This window comes from Uranotaenia lowii, chromosome 2 (assembly GCF_029784155.1).
Source record: "Uranotaenia lowii strain MFRU-FL chromosome 2, ASM2978415v1, whole genome shotgun sequence".
NCBI lineage: Eukaryota > Metazoa > Arthropoda > Insecta > Diptera > Culicidae > Uranotaenia > Uranotaenia lowii.
Genome location: NC_073692.1, coordinates 428,719,114 through 428,745,886, shown reverse-complemented (window position 1 = coordinate 428,745,886; position 26,773 = coordinate 428,719,114). Strand labels below are relative to the sequence as shown.

Here is a 26,773-nt window from a genome sequence, read left to right as displayed (position 1 = left end):
TATGAGTGAATGCTTCTTCCCTTGGCAACAAGGAAAGATTCAGCAAAAGAGTTTGGTTGGATTTATTTCCTCCTCTTTGTTCCCCTGTTGTTTGTCCAGCATCTTTCTCCACTTTTCCAGGGCAAAGGCAAGAAACTATTGACGGTATGGCACAGTTTGTTGGAACTTGTAGTAATATTTTTTTAAGAGCTGTTAGATTGTTCTTCCCAAAGTTTTTGGTTGTTGTTGAGGTTGATGAGGGTCAACCGGCAGAAGGAGGAGTCTTTAATTTTCTAGCATTCTGTGGGCTGAAAATACCAGCTCAAATTGGATGGGCTCGTAAAACGGAACGAGCTTTACAAGTCTCTGGAAGGAAGTTTGAAGAGGAGGGGAGCCTTTTTGCGAAGGATTAAAATTTTGGCTTTCCTTTTTACGTCGTGCAAACGAGAGTGCAAAATTCGTCTCTTTCCTCCGTCATCCCCTCCATACTCAACATTATCATGGCTGACGCTGGGGAAAATTTCATGAATCGTAATTATAGATCAGAGCAGCTCAAAGGCAGCTCAAGTGGAAAACAGTTTGCTTTCTCCGACGATCATCATCATCGGTTCGGAGTCGACTTCTTTTTCGACCGGGGAAATTTCCCGATGGAATTTTAATGACATTCGGCAAAGTTTCGTCGCCACCTTGAATGATGGTGGTTGCTTCTTCTACGAGTGTAGGAGAGCAATCCAAGTTGGCTGACGGGGTCTCGGTAGACTGTGCCGCAGTAGTAATAGCGTGATAGGTAGCAAGTGGTGAGGAATTGCTCTGATTCTCCAAGAAGAAGATGTCAAATGAAACTCATCCCCGAAGAAGCTTTGTGCCGGTTGATTGATTTCGATAATGATTTTCAGTGCTCGAAATGGAAACATGTTTATTACTGGTAAAATGTTCGACTTTTTGATCGCTCAGTTTGAAGATTTCCGTGAATTATTCTGAGTGATGTTTTCATTAAAAAAACGGGAGTTGAAGTGACTTTGGCTTAGGAAAGTTGAAACTTTCAGGGCTGTTAGAACTAATATACTTCAGATAAACAAAGATCGAAAATGAAATCAAATCTTATGTGTAGGGATGAGATGAAGAATATACAGAAAATAAATCAAATTTAATTAGGAATAAAATAAAATAACAGTTGTATTCGGCAACACTGTAGATGAATAAAATAAAATAAATTTCTATGACAACATTAGCTATTTTGGCAGCACTTGACAAACAAACAAAACAAAGTCAGTCATTGATCTATTCTTGCGAGCGACAGACGTGTTTAAGTGAATCTCTGAATTGAGATTCGTAAAATCACGACAATGGCGTGGTTGGTAGAATAAGCACAAATAGCGCAGATATGTAAGGCTGCTGCTGCTGATTGTTTTGATTTGGCCTTCGGGTGGAAATAAGACGGAATTGCCCCTGAAAAGCGCAGATATTTAAGGCTGCTGCTGCTGATTGTTTTGATTTGGCCTTCCGGTGGAAATAAGACGGAATTGCCCCTGAAAAGCGCAGATATTTAAGGCTGCTGCTGCTGATTGTTTTGATTTGGCCTTCCGGTGGAAATAAGACGGAATTGCCCCTGAAAAGCGCAGATATTTAAGGCTGCTGCTGCTGATTGTTTTGATTTGGCCTTCCGGTGGAAATAAGACGGAATTGCCCCTGAAAAGCGCAGATATTTGAGGCTGCTGCTGCTGATTGTTTTGATTTGGCCTTCCGGTGGAAATAAGACGGAATTGCCGTTAAAAGCGCAGATATTTAAGGCTGCTGCTGCTGATTGTTTGATTTGAATAAGCCTTCTGGTTGGGCAGGCTGTTTCTTAGAATACTATCGAATTATTCCGGCTCTGGTAAACAGAGACAGAGTAAAAAGGAAAGCACAGTTTGAGAAAGCTGTTGCTAAGAATGTTTTTTTGCGGATTGTTCCGGCTCTGGTAAATAAAAGCAGAGCGACAGAGAAAGTACAAATTGGGAAGGCTTTTGTGAAGAATATTTTCGGATGAAATGAAGAATATGCAAAGAAAAAAAGATTTGAAAAGCTTTTGCAGAGAATGGAATGTAGAATTGAGATGAGGGATATTTGGGATATAAAATTTTGTATTTTAGAAAAACAAAAGTCGGTAAATTAAAGATTCTATTGAGAATAGAGTTGAGAAGGAATGTAGAAATGTGATGAAGGATAAGCAGAAATAAAATAAAATTTGTAGGATGGAGAATAAGGATGTGGAATATGGAATAAAAATTGAGGATATTTGGTAAATAAAATTTTGCTCTAAAGAAAAAAAAAACAAATGTTGACGTGTGAAAAGTTTTAATTAAGAATAGAGGTGAGAAGGAATGTAGGGATGAGATGAAGAGTATACAGAAAATAAATCAAATTTAATTAGGAATAAAATAAAATAACAGTTGTATTCGGCAACACTGTAGATGAATAAAATAAAATAAATTTCTATGACAACATTTGCTATTTTGGCAGCACTTGACAAACAAACAAAACAAAGTCAGTCATTGATCTATTCTAGCGAGCGACAGACGTGTTTAAGTGAATCTCTGAATTGAGATTCGTAAAATCACGACATTATGTTTTTAATTCGTCTTGGTACACCTTCGTACCTGAAAATGTTGTATTTCTACGGAAATTGCGGGTGCAAGCCCCTCCCGATGATCCGTTGTATCTTTTTCGAAAAATTTATGATATTTACGGCTTAAGTCTTGCTTTCTTTGATAGCTCATGTTTCTCTTATACTTCCCATCACCTTTGAACATGTGTTCAAAAATTACAAAAATAAATATTTATCGGAAAAATATAATTTAAAAAAACTTATATAATGATGAGACGACGGCGGCAGCGACTTTCAGAGGCGCCATGAGCTTGCAACCCTGCAGTAAGGTTGCCTGTTAGACTGCTTGGTTTTGCTCGATTGGAATGACACTGGCAGAGAACCAAAAATTCCAATCGTGGCAATTCGTCTCTTTGTTTCCAAGGCTCGTTAATTAGATCCATTTTACTGGAATGGTTCCATAGCAACTTGTGAATCATTCTTCAATCAATTCCCTGCCCCTTACGGAGTGCCTCAAGGGAGCCACCTAGGACCCATAATATTCCTGACCTACTTCAACAAAATGCTTTTGCTTTTTGATGGACCAAAATTTGCGTATGCCAGTGACTTGAATGAAACTGTAAGTATTTCCGCTATCGGCTGTTAATTTTCTTGGACAAGAGGCAGACAAACGGCTGGATTTCACGATCTACACAAACTACTTCATCGATAAAGCATCCAGATGCCTGGGTCTCCTATTTCGATCGACCCCCGAACAGCCGAGGCGTATTTCTACCAAAATGGCTCGTGGCATACCGAGGCCATCCAATGGCGTTGTTTGCCTGTCGCTCTCCGACACCTGAATGGACACAACCCGTTCCAACTTCGCATCTGCGAAAGCCGGTGTCGCCTAACCGACATCGACATGTTGCAAGCCCGCCGGACCGCAACAAGGGCTCTATTATCATCGATCTGCTTTCGTAAAGAACCGATGACCTCGCACTGTTAGAAGCACTCCTACACAGTGTACGACCTCGAATCTGTAGTAATTGTTATCTTCAGCTCTTTGCTCCTCTTCAACAGACTAATCTTGGAGCTAATACGGCGCTAATTAGACGCTATGAGGACGTTTAACCGCTTCTCCGATCATTCTGATATTGACGTTTCGAGGGAATAATTCCGAAGGAGAATCTTCAATGCTTTAACACGTTCGTCGATCTGGCTGAGGTGGACCGTCGTGTCTGCTGTTGTCGCCCGAATAGTACTCTGAACGGTCAGAGTCGATGTCTCCGTTGAGTGCTGGATTCGGTCCTACTGAATAAACGGCTGGAGGTGGCAATTTAGTTGGAATGGCCAATCCGAAATCATTAAAGAAAATGGAAAGTGGTGTTGGTGGATTTTAGAGATTGCATTCTGTTGTTCATGTCTTGAATTGGTTGATGTGGGAACGGATCAGACGATGTCGCTTTTGCAGGAACACGTTGTAGTTGACCTTCCCTACTTTCTCAATTACGGTTGCTGGTTCCCACTTCCAGAAGTTCGCTTGATGGACCTTGGCGTAAACCAAGTCGCCTTGCTGAAATCTTTTGTGGACTGCACCGTACTTCTTGTTGTTAGGATCGTCGTTTTTTCGCCTTTTCCTTGGTTGAGTCAGCTTGTGGACCGGCTTCGCTTTGACTTGTTTGCAAACCGGATCGATGGGAACTGACCAAAGTCCGAATTTTTCAATCCAGTCGATGCCAAATAGATTAAGATTCGGGGAAACTGTGACGTAGCATCTGGCATGGCAGGTTTTGTTGTTGACGCTCGTCTTGCACTGGAATTCTCCGATCAGCTGAAGTGGTTTTCCTGACGCGTTGACGGCTTGAATTGATGGTTCCTTGAGAGTAGGCTTACCCAAGGTTTTCCATGTTTGCTTGGAGATTACCGTGATGTCACTTGCTGTGTCCAGTTGAAGATTGGTTACGACGCCGTTGATATTTGCTGGAACAAACTTCCGCTTGTTGGGGCGCCGATTGATGTGGTTCACGATGTACACAACATTAGATTTTACCTTTGGAGATTCCGGTGGTTTCTTTCCCCTGCTGGTAGGTTTGGATTTCGAGAGACAGCCACATGATCCTTCCTTGTGGCCGACACGGTTGCATTGTTTGCACAAATGATTCGAAAAGTGCAATTCCGAACATAATGTATCTGACCGCATTGCCAACAAGGAGTGCGTGGCAATTTATTTTCCGTCTTTGAAGATGGCTGCTGCTGGTGAAAATGTTGTTCCTTCTTCTCATGTACAGCGTGCACTGATGGTCTCGATCTTGACTGGCGCTCGATCATGGTGGTGTCCGCTTTGAGCTTAACGAGCCATTGATATTCGTCAATCAAAGTTTGGAGATTAAAGGGAGCTTCTGGGGTTTCGTTCTCGATTCGGGCAAGTAATCTGGTTCGGATGTCGGCGTAGCAATGCGATTTGAGACCGCAAATGAAAACCAGACACTTGAATTGGTCAATCTTGACATTTTTGAAGTCAAAATCTTCACAGGCACGGTTGACCTTCCCTCCGTAGCTAATGATGTCCTCTGCGTCTGACTTGACGAGCTGCAGACATTGGTAGTGCTTGTTGAAGATTGAGGTCTGCGTTCCGAAAATTTTCTTAAGGATTTCGACGGTGTCTTCAAAATTGACATCTCGGGGAAGCTCTGGCAGGATATAGTTGATTCAACCAAGTAGGCTCATACCACAACAGAGTAGTTGACGTACTGAGTGTGCGATGGTGTGTCCAACTTCCTCAGTAGCAATCGAACTTTGGCAGCATCGTCTAAGTTCTTGGCGTCCGATTCGAAGATATCCGCATACCGGATGTACCACTTGTCGAAAGTGATTCCATTTTCCGGGTCGAAGGAAAACTCGCTGATGTGCGTTGCCAAGGCTTCCAGTGTTTGCTCTGGGCTGCTAGGTGGTGGGGTTGGCTGGGCTAGCTTCTGGAGGAGCGCCGCCATCTGGAGTATTGCTTCCCGAATATCTGCCATCGCTTCAGGTTCTTAAATCCTCGTCGCCAATTTGTCATGTCTGGACACTTCCAGAATGAAACTAGTTTATACTGTAAACTATTAGTTGTTACTTTATTGAGAACAAAACTTAGACTAACTTATGTACTGACAATTTCATCGTTTTTATAATGCACAAGCTAGTAAACGATTGCTGTAATCAAACATAAATGGAAATTCAAATATGTTATGATTGCTTTGATCTTGCAACTTTCTTGCCAACTTATCGGCAAAAATAAATTTGAACTTGGCGGGGTCATCACCCCGACCAGTGGCTTTGTAAAATTTTTGGCCAATTCACGATTTTTGAACCAGACCACGTCGGGTTTTTGACGTGTGTGTCCAAAATGAATTTACGCCTCGCGGCTTCCATTACTTGTAACTTTATTGGAACAAAACGAATCGTTATGAAATTTTCAGCACTAATAGAGGAAACATTTCCGAACAAAGTACTGTCAAAACATTCTAGATCCGACAACTAGGAGCGCTATTGTATAATAAACAGTGCGTCCAGATTTTGGATGATCCATGCTTTAAATGAGCTATCAGCAAAAGAAAGTGTCCCATTTCTAAAAGAACTAAGCTTTATGCGTCGTTCAAAGCATATGCACCTTTTGCCAACAAGGAATGTTAGGTCTGTTCATTAATTTCATTCTCTGTGTTGCTTGTTCCGAAGAATCTTTCATTTCATTTCTTAAGCATCGTTATCCACGTTCAACTTCTCACTTATCATTTCACACGTTTCACTTCTCACATGTAACGTATCATTTCATAAATTTACGTCTCCAACAAAAGCTTCATGTCCTATGTCTCAGGTCTCAAGTCTCTGAACTCATGTCTTCGGTTTTATGTCTAATCAGGTATCTGGTGTGAGGTCTAAAGGAGTCAGTTCTCATGTATCAAATTTCATAACACAGGTCTCATTTATAAGGCTCCAGATATCTGGTCTTAAGTGTGTGGTGTAAAATATCATGTCTAAAGTCTTAATTCCTCGTCGGGTCTCAGATCTCAAGTTGCAGGTTTAATGTATCAAGTCTCAGGTCTTATGGTTCAGCTTTCAGGTTGCAATGTCATCTTCCAAACACATATACAACAATACATGAACCTTTTTTGCGGAATCAAATCCTGCACAGTGCAGTGTAATCTGTTATTTTTTCGCCATTTTCTTAAAAAAAAACATTCTATCATTTTCTTGACCGTATCTGATGATGTACCTTTTCCTGATAGACTTTTTTCCAATCATACTTAGTTTATTTTAGTGAATTTAAAGTCCGTGGTTCCCCATACTTACAATATGAATATAAACTTTGTAGTTTAAATTTAATCATGTATTTACCTGAAATGAGAAAGAAAGAAAAATATTAGCTACATCTTCATATTGAAGGGATTTTTATAAATTGATTCAATTATTTATGCAACAAGTTGCAAAAAGTGCATTTTTTTGGCAGGCCCCGTTGGATAATTACGTCGAGTGTTGAAATAATCGAGTTTTGCAACGAGTTTCATTCAAAATCCTATCGTATTCGAGAATTTTCTTGAAAATCCAGAAGCGCTTTTTAATAAATAGCTATTTAATATGTCATGAAATAAATATCATCTGTGAAAATTTTAAAAAAAAATATATGTGGACTCCCATACCAAAACGCTAAAAAGAAAGACAAAAAAAGTATCGAAAACAAGTACTTTTCGATACTGTTTTTAGTGTCAAAAAGTTCACTTTTCAGTACTTAAATGCATTTTTTTTTAAATATTATCGACAAGTACTTTGTTATTCAAAAATATCCTTCCGAAAGATTTTTCTCCAAAAATAACATATTCGTACTCTCACATTGGAAAAAAGCAGTTTCCACTTTAAAAAACGCCCATGACACTGTTTAAAATTCCTGACCAGTCATAACACTCTGACAAATTTTTTCCTCGCTCAACCAGTTCTAGTTATGTCTGTTTCAAACAAGTGTTATCTTCATCTAGCTTGCTCGGATCGTAAACGGCGAAAAAGTGTTTCGATATTTTTCCCAAGGGGCTGATTGATTTGTCCAATTCAATTACGCCGAGCATATCGTGAACGTGAAATCATTATTGCCATCAATGGCTTCATTCCCTTTAATGGGCTAGTGGTACCTATTCGACATGTAGCACTTTAATCGTTTACCGAAAAAGTAAACAAACGTCATCAGTGCTGTTGAATCGAATCGAAGCAACCAACGCAACGCACGGACTGGTTCCAAGACCTAGACCAAGAACAAGACGACCGAGGTAGGGATATGGGAAAAGCTGTACCACTGTAGCTGAAGCGCATCCGTCACATTCACTGAATCGAAGTAAACCGTAAGATTAAGCCTTTTGTTAGGACGACGAGAGACGAACGTACAGAAGAAAAACACACAGAAAACATGCAACTCGCAACATACACACGAACACACACACACACAAAGTCACCGACATGTGTGCTAAGAAGTATCAACTTCAATTTTCCTGACTGACGTGCCTTGACGGTTTTTCAAACCGCACATCCCCCCACCACACCGCCTTGTTGCGTTTCCTTCCATTCTTCAATCCATTTACACCTTTTTTCTTATTCCCTGCTCCGGGCTTAACTGGAAGTCGACAGAGAGAGAGAGAGTAAAAAAAGCTTCGGAAACCCGTTTAAAAGTTTCCCAGCCATTTTCCCATCCCAGCAGGCGAGCGAGTGTGAATTTCAATTCCGTTTGACACAATCTTCTTCATGCTTCCTTCGTGGCCCCTCGCAGCCGATAACATGATGATATGTGAATTCTTGGAAGAAGCTAGGTTGGGGGTGATGTGAGGACGCAGAGATTCCGTTGCCTTCATTTGGTAGATAACACGATTTGGCGACAGGAATTGAAGGTCCCACGCCATGTTCGATACAGCATCTTCAAGGTGGGCGCCACTCCACCCCCACCTCAATAGATGGGAAAACGAGAGTTTGATCATTGTATTTAATTCGTAGTTGCAATTTTGAAAAGTTGGATAAGATGCATCGAAGTAATCATTGTTGTCACCGTTAGTATATGTCAAACAAACTAGCCTACTGATTAAATTCTCAACCGAAGAAGATTTTTCAAATCTTTAACATTCTTAAAGCAAATTATGAGAAGGTAAATCAAAACATCACCATGTTAAGACGAGGAAGGGGTTGCTTTCAATTTTCTCTTGCGTCTCATACTCCGGATTCCGGACAGGAAAGAGCCCCCCGAGGGTACCAGACACATCGTGTTGCTGCTATTATCTCAAAGGATGCCAATGAGTGCGAACGGAATCTGTCGTCGCTCGTTGAGGCCGTTGCGCTGCCACTGTCTGTTTGCCTGGAATGTCATCGTACCTATAGTGTTTTCTTGTTTCGATGATGAGTCTTGCTTGGCTCGTTGCTGTTGTTATTTGGGGGATCAGGAGCCACTATTAGCAGAGATTTTGGAGATTATTACGATTTAGAGTCATAAGATTTCTACATTCTCTCCGTAATAATTGGTTTGTAATTTTATATACTATTTTTTTTTTGACGTAGAATTACGTCTTACGGCAACACTATAGGGGGGCAAATTGAAATTCGCGAACGGATCTCGCGTCACGAAAAACGCCTCTTTCAAAGACATCTTTTCTGAACAACATTTAGAGTCGGCTATGTGTTGGTACACCAATACTAATAACGCGCTAATACAAATTGGTGCGCAAAACACCCGAGCAAAAAAACCCCGATCGTCGACCCAAACTGCACTAGATGCGAAGTTATAAAAGAGCAAGGATTGCCCCGACTCGGTTTCATTTGCTTTTTGGGCCTTCTCCGGTGCGGTGCAATCGGGCCGCTGTTGCTGTCAAGCCTATGCTGCTGCTGCTCAGCCCGTTGCTGTAGTCCAGTACCTGCTGCTACTGCTGAAGCTGCCCCGCCTTGCTACAACCCCTGCGTGAGCTACTGCTGCTGCATCGTTCCATTCAGCTACTCAAAATTAGAGTATCAAATTTTAAATAAAATCTTAGCATTGGTTGGTACTATGTATATTTTTCGGCACAGAGCCTAATCCACACTAGGCAATTTAAGTTGGATAGGTTGGTCTCTTATTTTTTTTCAACAGAATGTTTACAATTAGCTTTTCAGATTTATCAGCCATGTTTGTCATTTTTTCGTTTATGTAATGATTTTCGTTTTTGTCACTTATCTCATATGGGCGATGGGCGCGCTCGCAGTCCCGGTATACGATTTCTCGTGTGTTAAACAGAGAGAGAAACAGCCTTCACTCCAATTTCACTCCGATAAGCTGTCATTCATATGGAAATCTGTGTAAGAGTAAAGAGCAGGCTTTATTCTTTTTAGCAGGCCCAATCCCAATTAGTCATTTTCTACAACGATTCCCTGCATTTTGTACTTAGACAAAGTTCAGTTGATCAAGACTCTTAATGGAGCAATTAGTGGCCCTTAAAAGGACCATTCAGTATCAGGAAGCCGACTTATCAAAGCGCTGGATGTTTGAAAGCGTTAGTTCCGTAGTGGTTAACTCGTAAACTCTGCTTCTTTGCTGCTAGTTTTCTTCACATCACGAACAACCGCCGTCGCTTACTGCGACCAAACGATATGACGCTCCATTAACAAATAAAGCTTGCGCGTTGAAGCTGATGGCCTTTTATAACTTTTAAACTTGTCGAACATTGTGGTAATTTTCATCGTGTTGGACAAGCTGGAAGGTTATAAAAGGCCAGTAACTACAGCGCGCGAGCTTTACTTGTTACTGGAGCGTCATCTCGTGTGGTCGCAGTAAGCGACGGCGTTTGTTCGTGATGTGTAGAAAACCAGCAGCAGAGTCTAGGATGTCTACCACTACGGAAAGTTGAATTGATGTTCTCAAACATCCAACGTTTTGAATTTTTGGTTCCTGATACTAACTGTTTGTTCCATAAAGGAGTCTCGTTCAAATAAACCTAGTCACTAAGATATTTTGTAACTTATGGTTCCGTAAATTAAAATCACAATTACAATTAAATAATTGCTTTGAATGTTTAGAAAACGAGGGTTATGCCAAGGGATTGAATTCAAGAGAGAATTCTTTGCATATGGAGGGTTATGCATAAAACCTGTTTTGCAGGATTTTTTTTTTGTTTTTGAATTTTTTCCCTCTAATGTGTAAACTTGGAACATTTCAGATTGTTCGATCGGTTTTAAAAAGGGACCAAACAAGAATGCGATAACAAAAATAACACGACCGAACAAAATTTCAAATAGAATATGACGAATATGATAGTGAACGGCCTCTTGGGATTTAAAAAAAAACATTCACAGAAGGAAAAAATGCATAAATTAAAAAAAAAAATATTGGGGTTAGGTGCATTTAGGGTTTGAGCGATCAGCATAGAATTGAGTTGACTCAAAAATCTAGTAATTTTATTCGTAATTCTACGATCACGGTAGTGTTATATACTACCTCTTCAACTTTTTTTTTAAAAAAAAGCTTTAGACTGTCAAATTCATTGTAAATTGTTCAGAAAATTTTGGTGTAGTAGAAGATTTACAATGTTGGCACAAAGTTGATGGGTTTGTTATGCTCTCCATGTGAAATAAGCTGTCGTTAGTTGCTCTTAGGAATTTAAAAAAAACTACCCATTGATTTCCACCAACACGGTTATCTATATAAGGGCATTCTGGGCACAAAAACATATGAATTGTGAAATGGTTTTGCAATTGTCATGCCTATATGTGTGTATTTTATAAAAAAGCTGAAAGCTGAAAGAAAGGAAAAAGATTCAATTCAACCAAGCTGTTGTTTATGATTCATTAAAGCTGGCAAGAATCCGATTCCGAAATCCAAAAACTGGTATCGGAAAAACCGATTTTAAGATAAAAAATCTAAACTCCGAGATCTGAATTTCAAAATCCGAACTCCCAAATCCAAAATTCGAAACTTAAAATCCAAATACGAAACCCGAAGTACGAAATCTTAAATTCAGAATACGAATCCGGACTCCGAGATACAAATTCGAATTTTCTAACTCGCTTTCCAATTCTGATCTGAATCTAAGTATGGATCCGACTTCACAATGGAATCCGAATCTGAATCCATATCTAAAACTGAATCTGAATCCAAAACCGAATCTCAATCAAAATCAGATGCAGAAGAAGGTTATGTTCCGAATAAGGTTCTGGTTCGGGACAAGGATTAGGATCGGATATAACGTTAAGATCAGTTTCAGAGTGAGTATCAAGTTAAGGACCGGGATCTTGAACGGAATCAGTATCAGGGCCAGGATCAAAATCAGAATCAAGTTCTGGATCTGGGCAGTGATGCGGAAATAGATCAGTATGAGGGTCCAAACAAGGAACGGGATCTAAGCAAAAAGGAGTAAGCCATGACTTTGGGGCGACGCACGCGTTTTTGTTTTCGTCCATATCAAAATTCTCAATTAAATTCAAGTTTAAAAATAAATTGTAGAACAATACAGTGGAAAATGTTTGCATAAGTGATCGTCAGTAGTTCTCGGAGTGGTTTGTGCTTTATTTCTGAATGCTAAATCCTGGTTGGGGGAGTGCATTGATACGGCTCACTTGATACGCGAAGTGATTAATAGAAAGCTTTTCGGTTCCCGATTCACAAATGAATATTGCAAATACTGGGATCGAATAATTTACAGATTTTTTTTTCGCTTGTTTCAATTTTCATTGCTTTGAAGTAAAATTAATCCGAGAAATAAATTTTAAATTGTGAATTTATGATTACGGTGAAGTATTTCTGAGTTTTCTATCCCAACAAAGTGGAGTTAACCGGAAAAAGTATATAATATGTAGCATTTATAGTGAAAGTTGCGGAAGAGCTAATAGTGGTCTACCTACGATTTCCGGATCAACCCGGGACAAAGTTCGTCATGCAGGGAGAGCAACAGATGGAATTGAGAAATTGCTTCAAGGCCGGACCACGAATAACACAAGGGTTGATATCGAGAAAAACCCCAATCTACTTCCCGGGGAATCCTGAAAGCAGCTCGGACCGCTGTCCAGGAATTTCAAAGGAGTTTTGCCTCGTTGTTTCAAGATCTGAAGTGGCAATAGGTTCCTTTATCATCCCCCATGTTCGTCAGCATTATCACAAAACATTGGTGAGCTCTTTCTATTTTATTTGTTTATTTGTGAACATTATATTTCTTTATTCATCAATTTTATCTGCCAAGTAGGATTTCCCATCAAAACTAATAGTCCTTCCCTTTTTTGTGTGAAACAGCATCTTTACATGTAGGGCCGTATGAGTTGTCTGCACCTGAAAAGTTCATTTAGCTGTTCAGACTATCCCTATATGATTACATTGATTTGCCACGGTGTGCATTGTGGGTACCACACTGATTCTCAATAACAACACTTGAAATGAGTATTGAAATCAAGTACTTATTTTGGCATCTTGTGTTGGGCTTGATTATAAGTTGTACCTCGTGTATCAGCCAATGCAAGATGTGTGTAGTCGTCCTCTGCTATGCTATGCTACTAGGATCAAATAATTTAAAGGATGGCTTCCCTGGAATTTGGGAAGAATCCATTTTTTTAAAACATGAGTGTCGTTAAAGAGGAAGAAAATTTCGGCTAGTGTTGGAAATCGAAAAATAGTAAATCAAAATACGGCAAGCTTGCTCTCACCTTTAGTGTATTGCTTACAATAGGCGGAGATGTTTTTATTTGTTCAAAGTTTTAACGGGAAATAAGGCTGGAACAAATATCAATTTCTTCTTTGTCAACCCATACCGCCCCCCCCCCCCCCTCGACGAGATTTCCAAAAAACCCGAAGGGGGGAATAAATAAAGTTTGAAGTATTTTATGTCAATTTTGACAAAAATATTCAAATATCTGGAAGATTTCTAGACCACAATACAAATTTTGGAAGATGGAAGTTTTTATATACTTGATTTTGTTGTATATTCGAAAAAAAAACTTAATTTATAGGTTTTGTGCAATGATGTTGTATGCAATTTTGTTGCATACAAGCTTTCGTGCAATTTATTCCAATTTATTTGTTTTTCGCATTATTTTTTATTGTCCCCCCTCGCAATGTTCCAACTGAAATGTACTGAACTGTCCTGATTTTAAATTGCAACTGAACTTACAGTTAAATTATCGGAATATCGAATAAATCTGTAATAAACTAGTTATACTGATGAAAGTAATAGAACAGTACCTGTAATTCGCCTCTATTTATGCAATTAAGGCAGAATTAGTGGTGTCTTGAAAAATCTTGAAATCCTTCATTGTGTCCTGGTTTATGGCAAAAACCACCTGGCATCCCTGCTAACATTATCGCCAACAGCAGCAGAAAAATTTAGTTGAAACTGACTCAGTTGAAATAATAGACAAAAAATTTAAAATTATTAATTTTTTCTTTGAAGAACGTTGAAAACGTACACATTGTCTTAGCTACAATCGCAGATTTTACATTTGAGTCTCCTGGAAAAAGAACGCATCACTTCGGTCTAAACCTCGTTCAATGATTGACTCGACCGACTATCATCCAACTCCCACTAAGGCGGCATCCATAAATTACGTAACGCAAAAAATGCACTTTTTTGACCCCCTCCCCCCCGTATGTCACAAATCGTAACACTTTGACGTACCCCCCTATGAAAATTACGTAACCCTAATAATTACCCCCCCCCCCCTTTGCTCATGTTTTAAATACTGATTTTCGAACACTGAACCCAAATCCACTCTTAAAATACACATGATTTTTCACTTAAAAACAAGGATCCAGTGATTTTCTTCCATTCAAGTGCGACATATACATTTCACTTGGCAGTCACTTAAATTTCAAGTGAATTTATCCACATTCACTTCAGTCGTCACTTGAATTTAAAGTGAGAAAAAATATTCACTTCCCCATCACTTGAATTTCAAGTGAATGTCGGGTCGGTTGTGTTCATTTTCAGAGTTCAAAATGGCAAATTTTAAAGAGCAGCGTCTAAAGCTTATGCTGGATTTGGATTTTCCCAATTCTTTACTAGGCGATTTTGGCGGTAGTTTGTGTTAAACGTGATGTAAGGAAAAGTTATTTAAAGGTGTTATCATGTTTCAGCTTGTGGGTTGAACTGGACAGATTTTCTGGTTTGCAGCAGGGAAGATTAAGAAGTCGCACTATCAGCAGTAACCGATCTGCCTTGGAATTACGATGGAATTTTCCAATCAATAAATTTATGGTGAAAGCGTAATGTAAGTATTTGAAATCGAAGTGGTGTTTTATAAATGTTCTTTTATTTAAAAACGCGTGAGATAATTAACTAGAAACTTACTTAGAAACTCAGATAAATTTCACTCGAATTTCCTAGTTTCATTCACTTGACCGGTCACTTAAGTGAATTCACTTGACCCATCACTTAAAATTCAAATGAAATTACGTATGGCGATAATTTACTACAGATGTCACTTATTTTTTAAGTGAAAATTATTTTGGGTGAAGGTAAAGAAAGATTTCACAATTTTTTTAACGTTCTTCATAACGGAATTAATATCCATCCAAAACGCTTCTTAGTACTCATTGATGATAACTCTCTGATAAAATAAATTGATTGTCTTAATACGAGAAGCTCTGTGCTTGTTAACTGATGATCTACCTTGTTTACGTTATATTATTCAGGGAACATAACTTGTTATGCAAAATATACTCCACTGATTGTATTTCATTTGCATTTTTTTTTAAATTGCGTTTTTTTTAAATCAATTGAGAAAAAAATAGTAAAATTTCCGTGTTAAGGTTGAATTGAGTTCTTGGGAGTAAATGTACCTAATATTCGGTTTTCCAACGATTATTTCAAGGATATTCAATAAGCATTTTAAGGAGTTTATCTCAGAATCTTTAAAGAGGAAAAGTTACAAACCAGCTTCAATCATGTTGAAACTTGCAATTTTAAAGCTGATTTTTGTTTGCATCTCATTTCGCAAAAAATGCATGACATAAAAATAGCTGCGTTTAAACTGAAATTTTTAAGGAAAAAATCGTTACGTAACGAGGAGCATACCTCCCCCCCTCCCCTATGTCACAATTCGTAACGCTCGAGCTTACTCCCTCCCCCCCTAGGAGCGTTACGTAATTTATGGATGCCCCCTAATTTTGTTCATCCTCGATTTACTAATGTAGTGGTGATACTTTATGATGTTTCTCCGAGCTCACTACTACATGCAATATACATTTCCCCAATCCAGGCGGCGGCAACGCTATTCAAACCGTATGGAGCACATCTCTCAGATTTCCCCTTTTTTACCCCTCTTTTTGACAGATTTAAGCCTTTTTGCTCAGATTTAAGCTTTCGTCTCCTATGCTCTCAAGGCAAAAAAGCTTAAATCTGAAGAAAAAAAGCTGAAAAACGAGATTCACGACCACTTATTTAAAAGATGTTGGTCACACGATACATAGACAAAACGTGTAACGTTGCCGCCATCTGCTCCAATCATAGCAGTAGTATTTCATTGCCACAGTTCATTAACACACTCATCCACTTTCCACACACATCTTTTGCCAACAAGGAATGTTGAGTCTGTTCATTGATTTCATTCTCAAGCATCTATCTACCACAAACATGTGTAGGTTAACTTAGTGAACCTTCATATGAGAGAAGCGACATCTGATCCCTCTTAAAATAAAATATGTGGCAACATCGCCGAAATCTTGGACAAAAAAATCCCCAGCACTGTTTTGTGCTGTTGGGATTAATCAATTTCAACACTTATGTCATCAAACACACTTATCATTGCAGTTTTGGTGCTATTGTTTTGGTGGTATCCAGATTGAAAATCACTAATTATTTAGTTTGTTTTCCATCAAGTACCTGCTGATTTGCTTCTTTAAACCTGCTTAGAGTGCTAATTGGTCGCAAGTTCTCAATAGTATTTTGAGTTGACTTTTTTCTAATGGGAATAATGTTTGATGTTTTCCAACATTTTGAATATTTGTTCGTTGTAATTATTTTGTTGAACAAGTAAGTTAGTGGTTGAATTATGCTAGGGATAATTTTTCCTTATAAACTTTAGAGGAATATCATCTAATCTAACAGTGTTTGAATCGATTTCGGATAAACTTACAACTGCATCGGTTTCTTGAATCTGATAAAGAGAAAAATAATTTAAACTAGATTGTAAACTCGTCTAGTCAATTGTTGTATTGCTTGTGATTGATTTAAAAAAAAGTATCATTAATTTCGTCAGCTGTAAAATTATTCAAAGTGTTGTCGAACCCACTGTGCCGAGGTCTGATAAGTGAGTTTCGGCGACTTAACCAATCGATCACTAAGGAATGGTAGGAGCAAAAACAATTGAGAGACGTCAAATGGGCGTGTAATGATAGTAAAACGTGTTCGATTAGATGTATCAGGTATTCTTTTTTACTAAAATTACTTTTTTATAAAACTTACCTGTTTAACATTGATTTCCTTAGCCGCATCGCGAAGAGACTGAAGTTGTTTACATTACGCGTTACAGTAGTACAACAGTTATTTGCACAATTAAAAGGGAAATAAGAAAACTGGTTTACACCTTACCGGTAAAGCCACAGATAACTCGTTTCTGATTAGTCCGATGAATTACTTAACCAACGTTTTTTGCTTTGATAGTTAATTGTAAGTTACCTACTTTGATAATCATTATATTATCCTCCCATTTTAATTAATGAATACACTTTGCAGTTTGAAGCATCTGCTATCGAGAATCGGTGTTTTGTTTCAACTTTATCCGCAACACAAAGGTTGTTCATCTACTTTGCTAACTTTAGATGCTCTTCAACGCTGTCACAAAATTTTAGACGGTAGTTTTGGATCAAGAAATCTTTTGAAATATCTTTCTTTGCAGTTAGTACAATTGTATTAACTCGATTGCGAATCAATTTGTAAAGTGTAAATGCTCATTTCTGCGGGATGATTTCCATTGATTGAAAGCTAAATTCCAGCCGACCATAGCTTTGGTTATACTGGCATCAAACCATGGGTTGTGAATTCTTACGGATGAACATTTTCTAAAGGGAGCACATATTTCAAACAAATTCTTTAATGTTAGATAGAGATATTCTGTTAAAATATTTGTATCATCGACACTGTAAAACGGACCCCAATCGACTGCATTAAGTTCTTTATTCAGTAGAGGTATATTAATTTTATTGTAGTCTCTGAAGGTACGAAATTCGTTTGTTGTTTCTTTATCAACATTTAAAGAAGCGAAAATAAGGACATGATTAGATAATACAGGGAAATCAATTTGATTGAATCTGAGAATACTCTGAATAATCTGGAGTTATTATAAGCTGCGAACATCCATTGATATAAAGAAGAAGCATTATTCAAGGTTATAACATCTCGGAAATTGCTAGTTCTAACTGATCGATTGTCAAAGAGATTGTGTTAAGATCGCCGAGCAGATAGATTTTTTGATATTGCAAAGAATAATCAGAAAAAAATGCTGTTTGATAAGTCTGAACAATCAATAATAGGGGGGTTATAGAATTCTAATATCAAAAACTTTTTACAGCCTGAACAAATGTGGAGAAGTAAGTACTCCGTGGTTACTTGACTATCAGCATCCGTTGATTTTAGTACAACAGATGCTCTTAGATTCCTTTCCAAGTATATGATTACGCCTCCGCCTAGTCTGCCAACTCGACCATTTCTAAAAATATTCTAACCATCAATTGAAATTAAATCTCCATCTACATTGCCTTTGAGCCACGTTTCGCTAATGCAAATAATACCAACATTAGAAGTCCTTTGTAAATCACGTAACTCGTCTAGTTAAGCAAGTTTACGAGCACACATACTTTGGCTGTTAACGTAAGCTATGGAGATTTTACCTGAAAAAATAGCTGATTTAAGAACTATTCCAGGCAAGCACAAATTTGAAGGAGTGTTGCTGGTATTATCAACCATTGGATATATATGGACCTTCAAAAACAGTATTTATATGAGCACATTTTCTGCATTACAATTCTGTTTCTTTATCATTGTTTCTATCAGTGTTCCGAAAATCAATCAAAACAAACACTCAGGATGCGTTTCTTGTTGGAAACATTCTAATTGTATAATGGGATAGCGCCTCTCGCAACTGCTTCGCCTGACTGATATGCAATCTCGATCAGCGCTCCACTCAGCTATGCAAACTGAGTCGTATCATTAAGAATCATCGGTTTTGCAAACATCGCCTATCGGAGATGAGTGAAATACAAACTGATCCATTCTGAATGTCGCTCACTCAGTATCTGCCTGATTTATTAGAAATTCAAAATTATTTTTTTGCAGGACGAGAAAAATCAAACAGTTGAGCGGGACACCATAGATTCTCAGTAATTTTAACGTAACGGACGACAATTTAATAAGTGAACTTGTAAAAATTGAAAACACAGTGAAAGTGAACATCTTTCCCTCACAAACATGATTTTGTTCATACTGATGCAAAAAAAAATTATATAAAAACAAGTAAATTTATTAATTAGCTATATTTAAAATCAAACAACATTCGCTTATGATCGGTTTCATGTATCACTCACTCACTGTCTGAACCATTCACTCCTGATCGAAGACCAATATGATTCGCCGTATGCATCGCTCATTGGTGAGATTCAAATTTGATGATGGTGCTGCACTGTTTTGACAGCAAGCATCGTGCAAGGTGATCTGTATTTCACAGATGAATTGAACAATCGATGATCGGATCCAGTAGCAATCAATAACGAAACCCGACCGCTGTACGTTCAGTTGCGAAGTGCAATCAGGAACATTCATAGAAAATAAGTGATTTTGGGAACACTGGTCTATATAATTCCAAGCATCCTAGATCCTAGAAGCAGCAGTCAACGAACCTTACGTCACAGGGGCAACTTTTAGGAGGGGATTCACAGGAAAAAAGGATGGGATCGATAGGAGTATACAGAAGCTTTGTAGAATAGGTTTAGCATGTTGAAACTTTTAGGAGGGGAGTCAGAGGATCATAAGGATAGGACTGGAAGGAATAAGAATAACTATTTGAAAAGGGTATGAGTTCTTTTATGTCGGTTCCCGGAGGTACAACAATACTCATCTCACGATCAGCAACATTCGCATGCCTCATTAAAATCGGTATTTTCAAGCCCGAAAAAATCGGTATTTGGTATGCACCCATCATTAATGTAAATATAGGCAAATGTACACCTTATTTATACCCTTAGGTCATTAATAACTACCCGATTTACCCGATTTACTCGAAATCTAGTACTTTAAAATTTAGAACTCGAACGAGATTCGTAATACTGATTCTAGTTCGATTCGAGTTCAACTCGAAACGGGTAACTCGAATCGAATAGGATTCATAATTTCCCCCCAGTTCCAATTGTTAGTGAGATCAGCATTTGCAATTTTTAAAACTTTTTATATTCGTTTTTACGCTAATTTAAGTTGCTAATTTTTTATTAAAAGAAAATAGCATATTCGTATAGGCACCTAGACATGTCAAGCATAAATCATTTTGAACCGCTCAAAAATTAATTTAAAAAGTTTTTTTGAATTCGATACAAACTTAAGCAACCGAAAGCATCAACTTTTTTTTCAGATTGATACTATCAAGTTCCTGAGGTACATTTTAGCTGTATCTACTAGTACCCCTTTTTTGTGATAAGTTAGCCAGTGCTGAAGATTGTGGCTCCAGAGAGCTCGAAACTTTTCATTATTTTAGAGCTGACCGAAAGAATTAGTATCATCTGCCAGTGAGATCAGCATAACCTTTGTTTATACCTTTTAGTTTTTTTCACATTCACCCCACCAAATCAACACTCGCATAAACACTCGGCAACAGTTAAATTATCATCTCACTTGGCTAGTAAATTCGCCACGCCACACTCGCACACACACGCTGACTGTTATTGTTTGGCTGGCCACCGTTGGGGACTTTGGGCAGCTCTACCGAGCTCTCAACTAACTAACTGACCGGTACACAGTAGGAAAACGAAACGTGAAGCAGCACCCCGCACCACCACTAGATAATAGTTCTGGTCGGTCAAATTAAGTTTGCGGTCCTGTGTTTTTCCGGTCAAACAACAACAACAAATGTACCGACGTTTGTACCTACATTCATCCAGCAGATCCCAATTCGAGCCTATAAATACACCACACTGACGATGCCACTGACTGGGTCCAGAGACCGAGGAGAGTTGGGAGACATCCACAGCAGAGAGCTTTTTCCTTTTGGTGCCCCCGGGCATGAATATTTGATTTTCCATTCGATTCGAAACAGTGTTTTGTATTTGGCTTTCCGTTTCCTTTTGGCCGTAGGCTCAGGGACCAGGGCTGTTGTTAAGCTAAAGTCGAACAGAGTGCCCGATTCTGTTACGCCAGCATCACCACCATCACCGCCATCACCAAAGGATAGAGCTGTTTGTTTCGGGATTTCGAAGCGCTTTGAGCTGAAACCTGTTGAAGTGTAACTCGTTTTTTTGCAGCAGCTACTACTAGCTTCACTTTTTTTTGGTGTGCTACGAAAAGGCACCTGAATAATGGGGACTATTACTGGCCTACTAGGTTATTCAACAACCATAACCAAACACATCAGGCAACAGGCAACGACATGTATGTTAAGGTAGCTATCTGGTGCATTGTTGTATTGAGAACTCGCAAGAGTCAGTAGCAGCAGCAATAGGTTTGTACTAGGGTAAAAGTGGCCTACTAAGTAAGACCCGGCCTATTGCTTCATGTGTCGCTCGGTCGTATTCCGTTCTGTTCCGTTTCATTCCGTTCGAAAAGCGCCACTAACAGAAGGACAATTCTTCCCTCGCTTCCCTTGCTTGGCTGGTATATTTAATCCGCATCGTTCATTGCGCTATCTCTCCCGTGTTCTTTTTCTTCCGATGTTTCCGTTTTGTAATGTAACTATATAACGAGCTACGGCATTCCTTCAGCTGGTTTTCTGCAAGGATTGCTTGGACCAACATGCCATGGCCACATATTTTCACCACATTTCACTTGTCTATATACACAGGAGAGTAGGCTTTTTATAGAATTTCCATCCCGCTAACAGGCTGCTACTGGCTACAGGCTGCTGGTGGTTATGCGACCATTGCATTGTACCATACTTTCTCTATCTCTCTCTTTCTCTGTCGCTCGCTTTCTCTATTAGCATGAGTGCTGTGTTATGTAAAATTTGTGATGTATCTCTTTCTGTACGTATAGTTTTCAGCTTCGCTTTTTTCCCGCTCCGCTGCTGTTATCACCATCATCATCTCGCTGTGCCCGAGGGCTATGATATGACAATGTGTGGCGGTGTTTTTCTTTTTGTATCCCAGCACTGGTCTCTCCACGGATGGCATTGTTGTTTTGTCTAATATTGGTTTTGTTGTGTTTTTTTTATTTCGTTTCGTACTCCCTGTGTTCCGGTGCCAAATATGGAAATGGTAGGGAAATAGACAATTTTCTGACGACATGACAGCGCTAGGAAGGAACATTCCCATCAGGGTCCGGGAAAAAGTTCACTGGAAAAGCTCGAATTAGCGAATCGGTCGCTCGTTACTTTTCCTGGATTAAGTTCCGGTTGAAGACTCAATTCTAGGGTTAATGACAAAGATGACAAAAGTGACAAAAATGACAAAATTGACAAAATCGACAAAATTGACAAAATTGACAAAATTGACAAAATTGACAAAATTGACAAAATTGACAAAATTGACAAAATTGACAAAATTGACAAAATTGACAAAATTGACAAAATTGACAAAATTGACAAAATTGACAAAATTGACAAAATTGACAAAATTGACAAAATTGACAAAATTGACAAAATTGACAAAATTGACAAAATTGGCAAAATTGACAAAATTGACAAAATTGACAAAATTGACAAAATTGACAAAATTGACAAAATTGACAAAATTGACAAAATTGACAAAATTGACAAAATTGACAAAATTGACAAAATTGACAAAATTGACAAAATTGACAAAATTGACAAAATTGACAAAATTGACAAAATTGACAAAATTGACAAAATTGACAAAATTGACAAAATTGACAAAATTGACAAAATTGACAAAATTGACAAATTGACAAAATTGACAAAATTGACAAAATTGACAAAATTGACAAAATTGACAATATTGACAAAATTGACAAAATTGACAAAATTGACAAAATTGACAAAATTGACAAAATTGACAGAATTGACAAAATTGACAAAATTGAGAAAATTGAGAAAATTGACAAAATTGACAAAATTGACAAAATTGACAAAATTGACAAAATTGAAAAAATTGACAAAATTGACAAAATTGACAAAATTGACAAAATTGACAAAATTGACAAAATTGACAAAATTTACAAAATTGACAAAATTGACAAAATTGACAAAATTGACAAAATTGACAAAATTGACAAAATTGACAAAATTGGCAAAATTAACAAAATTGACAAAATTGACAAAATTGACAAAATTGACAAAATTGACAAAATTGACAAAATTGACAAAATTGACAAAATTGACAAAATTGACAAAATTGACAAAATTGACAAAATTGACAAAATTGACAAAATTGACAAAATTGACAAAATTGACAAAATTGACAAAATTGACAAAATTGACAAAATTGACAAATTGACAAAATTGACAGAATTGACAAAATAGACAAAATTGACAAAATTGACAAAATTGACAAAATTGACAAAATTGACAAAATTGACAAAATTGACAAAATTGACAAAATTGACAAAATTGACAAAATTGACAAAATTGACAAAATTGACAAAATTGACAAAATTGACAAAATTGACAAAATTGACAAAATTGACAAAATTGACAAAATTGACAAAATTGACAAAATTGACAAAATTGACAAAATTGACAAAATTGACAAAATTGACAAAATTGACAAAATTGACAAAATTGACAAAATTGACAAAATTGACAAAATTGACCAAAATTGACAAAATTGACACAATTGACAAAATTGACAAAATTGACAAAATTGACAAAATTGACAAAATTGACAAAATTGACGAAATTGACAAAATTGACAAAAAAGACAATTTTGACAAAATTGACAAAATTGACAAAATTGACAAAATTGACAAAATTGACAAAATTGACAAAATTGACAAAATTGACAAAATTGACAAAATTGACAAAATTGACAAAATTGACAAAAATGACAAAAATGACAAAAATGACAAAATTGACAAAATTGACAAAATTGAAAAAAATGAAAAAAATGACAAAATTGACAAAATTGACAAAATTGACAAAATTGACAAAATTGACAAAATTGACAAAATTGACAAAATTGACAAAATTGACAAAATTGACAAAATTGAACGAAATTGACAAAATTGAACGAAATTGATCGAAATTGACAAAATTGACAAAATTGACAAAATGACAAAATTGACAAAATTGACAAAATTGACAAAATTGACAAAATTGACAAAATTGACAAAATTGACAAAATTGACAAAATTGACAAAATTGACAAAATTGACAAAATTGACAAAATTGACAAAATTGACAAAATTGACAAAATTGACAAAATTGACAAAATTGACAAAATTGACAAAATTGACAAAATTGACAAAATTGACAAAATTGACAAAATTGACAAAATTGACAAATTGACAAAATTGACAAAATTGACAAAATTGACAAAATTGACAAAATTGACAAAATTGACAAAATTGACAAAATTGACAAAATTGACAAAATTGACAAAATTGACGAAATTGACAAAATTGACAAAATTGACAAAATTGACAAAATTGACAAAATTGACAAAATTGACAAAATTGACAAAATTGACAAAATTGACAAAATTGACAAAATTGACCAAATTGACAAAATTGACAAAATTGATAAAATTGACAAAATTGACAAAATTGACAAAATTGACAAAATTGACAAAATTGACAAAATTGACAAAATTGACAAAATTGACAAAATTGACAAAATTGACAAAATTGACAAAATTGACAAAATTGACAAAATTGACAAAATTGACAAAATTGACAAAATTGACAAAATTGACAAAATTGACAAAATTGACAAAATCGACAAAATTGACAAAATTGACAAAATTGACAAAATTGACAAAATTGACAAAATTGACAAAATTGACAAAATTGACAAAATTGACAAAATTGACAAAATTGACAAAATTGACAAAATTGACAAAATTGACAAAATTGACAAAATTGACAAAATTGACAAAATTGACAAAATTGACAAAATTGACAAAATTGACAAAATTGACAAAATTGACAAAATTGACAAAATTGACAAAATTGACAAAATTGACAAAATTGACAAAATTGACAAAATTGACAAAATTGACAAAATTGTCATTTTTGTCATTTTTGTCATTTTTGTCATTTTTGTCATTTTTGTCATTTTTGTCATTTTTGTCATTTTTGTCATTTTTGTCATTTTTGTCATTTTTGTCATTTTTGTCATTTTTGTCATTTTTGTCATTTTTGTCATTTTTGTCATTTTTGTCATTTTTGTCATTTTTGTCATTTTTGTCATTTTTGTCATTTTTGTCATTTTTGTCATTTTTGTCATTTTTGTCATTTTTGTCATTTTTGTCATTTTTGTCATTTTTGTCATTTTTGTCATTTTTGTCATTTTTGTCATTTTTGTCATTTTTGTCATTTTTGTCATTTTTGTCATTTTTGTCATTTTTGTCATTTTTGTCATTTTTGTCATTTTTGTCATTTTTGTCATTTTTGTCATTTTTGTCATTTTTGTCATTTTTGTCATTTTTGTCATTTCTGTCATTTTTGTCATTTTTGTCATTTTTGTCATTTTTGTCATTTTTGTCATTTTTGTCATTTTTGTCATTTTTGTCATTTTTGTCATTTTTGTCATTTTTGTCATTTTTTTGTCATTTTTGTCATTTTTGTCATTTTTGTCACTTTTGTCATTTTTGTCATTTTTGTCATTTTTGTCATTTTTGTCATTTTTGTCAATTTTGTCATTTTTGTCATTTTTGTCATTTTTGTCATTTTTGTCATTTTTGTCATTTTTGTCATTTTTGTCATTTTTGTCATTTTTGTCATTTTTGTCATTTTTGTCATTTTTGTCATTTTTGTCATTTTTGTCATTTTTGTCACTTTTGTCATTTTTGTCATTTTTGTCATTTTTGTCATTTTTGTCATTTTTGTCATTTTTGTCATTTTTGTCATTTTTGTCATTTTTGTCATTTTTGTCATTTTTGTCATTTTTGTAATTTTTGTCATTTTTGTCATTTTTGTCATTTTTGTCATTTTTGTCATTTTTGTCATTTTTGTCATTTTTGTCATTTTTGTCATTTTTTTGTCATTTTTGTCATTTTTGTCACTTTTGTCATTTTTGTCATTTTTGTCATTTTTGTCATTTTTGTCATTTTTGTCATTTTTGTCATTTTTGTCATTTTTGTCATTTTTGTCATTTTTGTCATTTTTGTCATTTTTGTCATTTTTGTCATTTTTGTCATTTTTGTCATTTTTGTCATTTTTGTCATTTTTGTCATTTTTGTCATTTTTGTCATTTTTGTCATTTTTGTCATTTTTGTCATTTTTGTCATTTTTGTCATTTTTGTCATTTTTGTCATTTTTGTCATTTTTGTCATTTTTGTCATTTTTGTCATTTTTGTCATTTTTGTCATTTTTGTCATTTTTGTCATTTTTGTCATTTTTGTCATTTTTTTGTCATTTTTGTCATTTTTGTCACTTTTGTCATTTTTGTCATTTTTGTCATTTTTGTCATTTTTGTCATTTTTGTCATTTTTGTCATTTTTGTCATTTTTGTCATTTTTGTCATTTTTGTCATTTTTGTCATTTTTGTCATTTTTGTCATTTTTGTCATTTTTGTCATTTTTGTCATTTTTGTCATTTTTGTCATTTTTTCTCGAGGTTACACCAGATTTCGATGTTTAAATTAAAATTTCGATTTTCCCGATTTCCGATTTTCCCTTTATATGATTTTTGAGGGAAAAAAATCGAAACTTTGTACGTTTTGAGGCACCCCTAAATAGAGTCCGATTGAGCTGAAATTTTGCACAGGGCAGTATTTCGATATCTAAAAAGCGGTAACTGAACTTTTCTGTTACCGTAGTTGAATTAAAGGGAATCTTTTGATTGCTTCGATTCAGTAGAATTATTCAACCAAGTAGGGTGACAACATATATTGAAGAGTTCAGATAGTTACTCTTACTAAACCAAATCGAATATCTTAACCTCTGCCTCCTCACTG

At 36.2% G+C, this 26,773-nt stretch overlaps 1 protein-coding gene across 1 annotated transcript; it reads right to left on the bottom strand.

Annotated features, from left to right (window-relative positions):
• Positions 1–3,965: 3,965 nt before the first annotated feature.
• Positions 3,966–5,568, bottom strand: LOC129743511 (uncharacterized protein K02A2.6-like). Its single transcript, XM_055735544.1, has 3 exons — positions 5,278–5,568; positions 4,730–5,173; positions 3,966–4,670 (listed from the first exon to the last, which is right to left on the bottom strand). The coding sequence occupies exons 1-3, from the start codon at positions 5,566–5,568 to the stop codon at positions 3,966–3,968; spliced, it is 1,440 nt and encodes a 479-aa protein (XP_055591519.1).
• Positions 5,569–26,773: the final 21,205 nt, after the last annotated feature.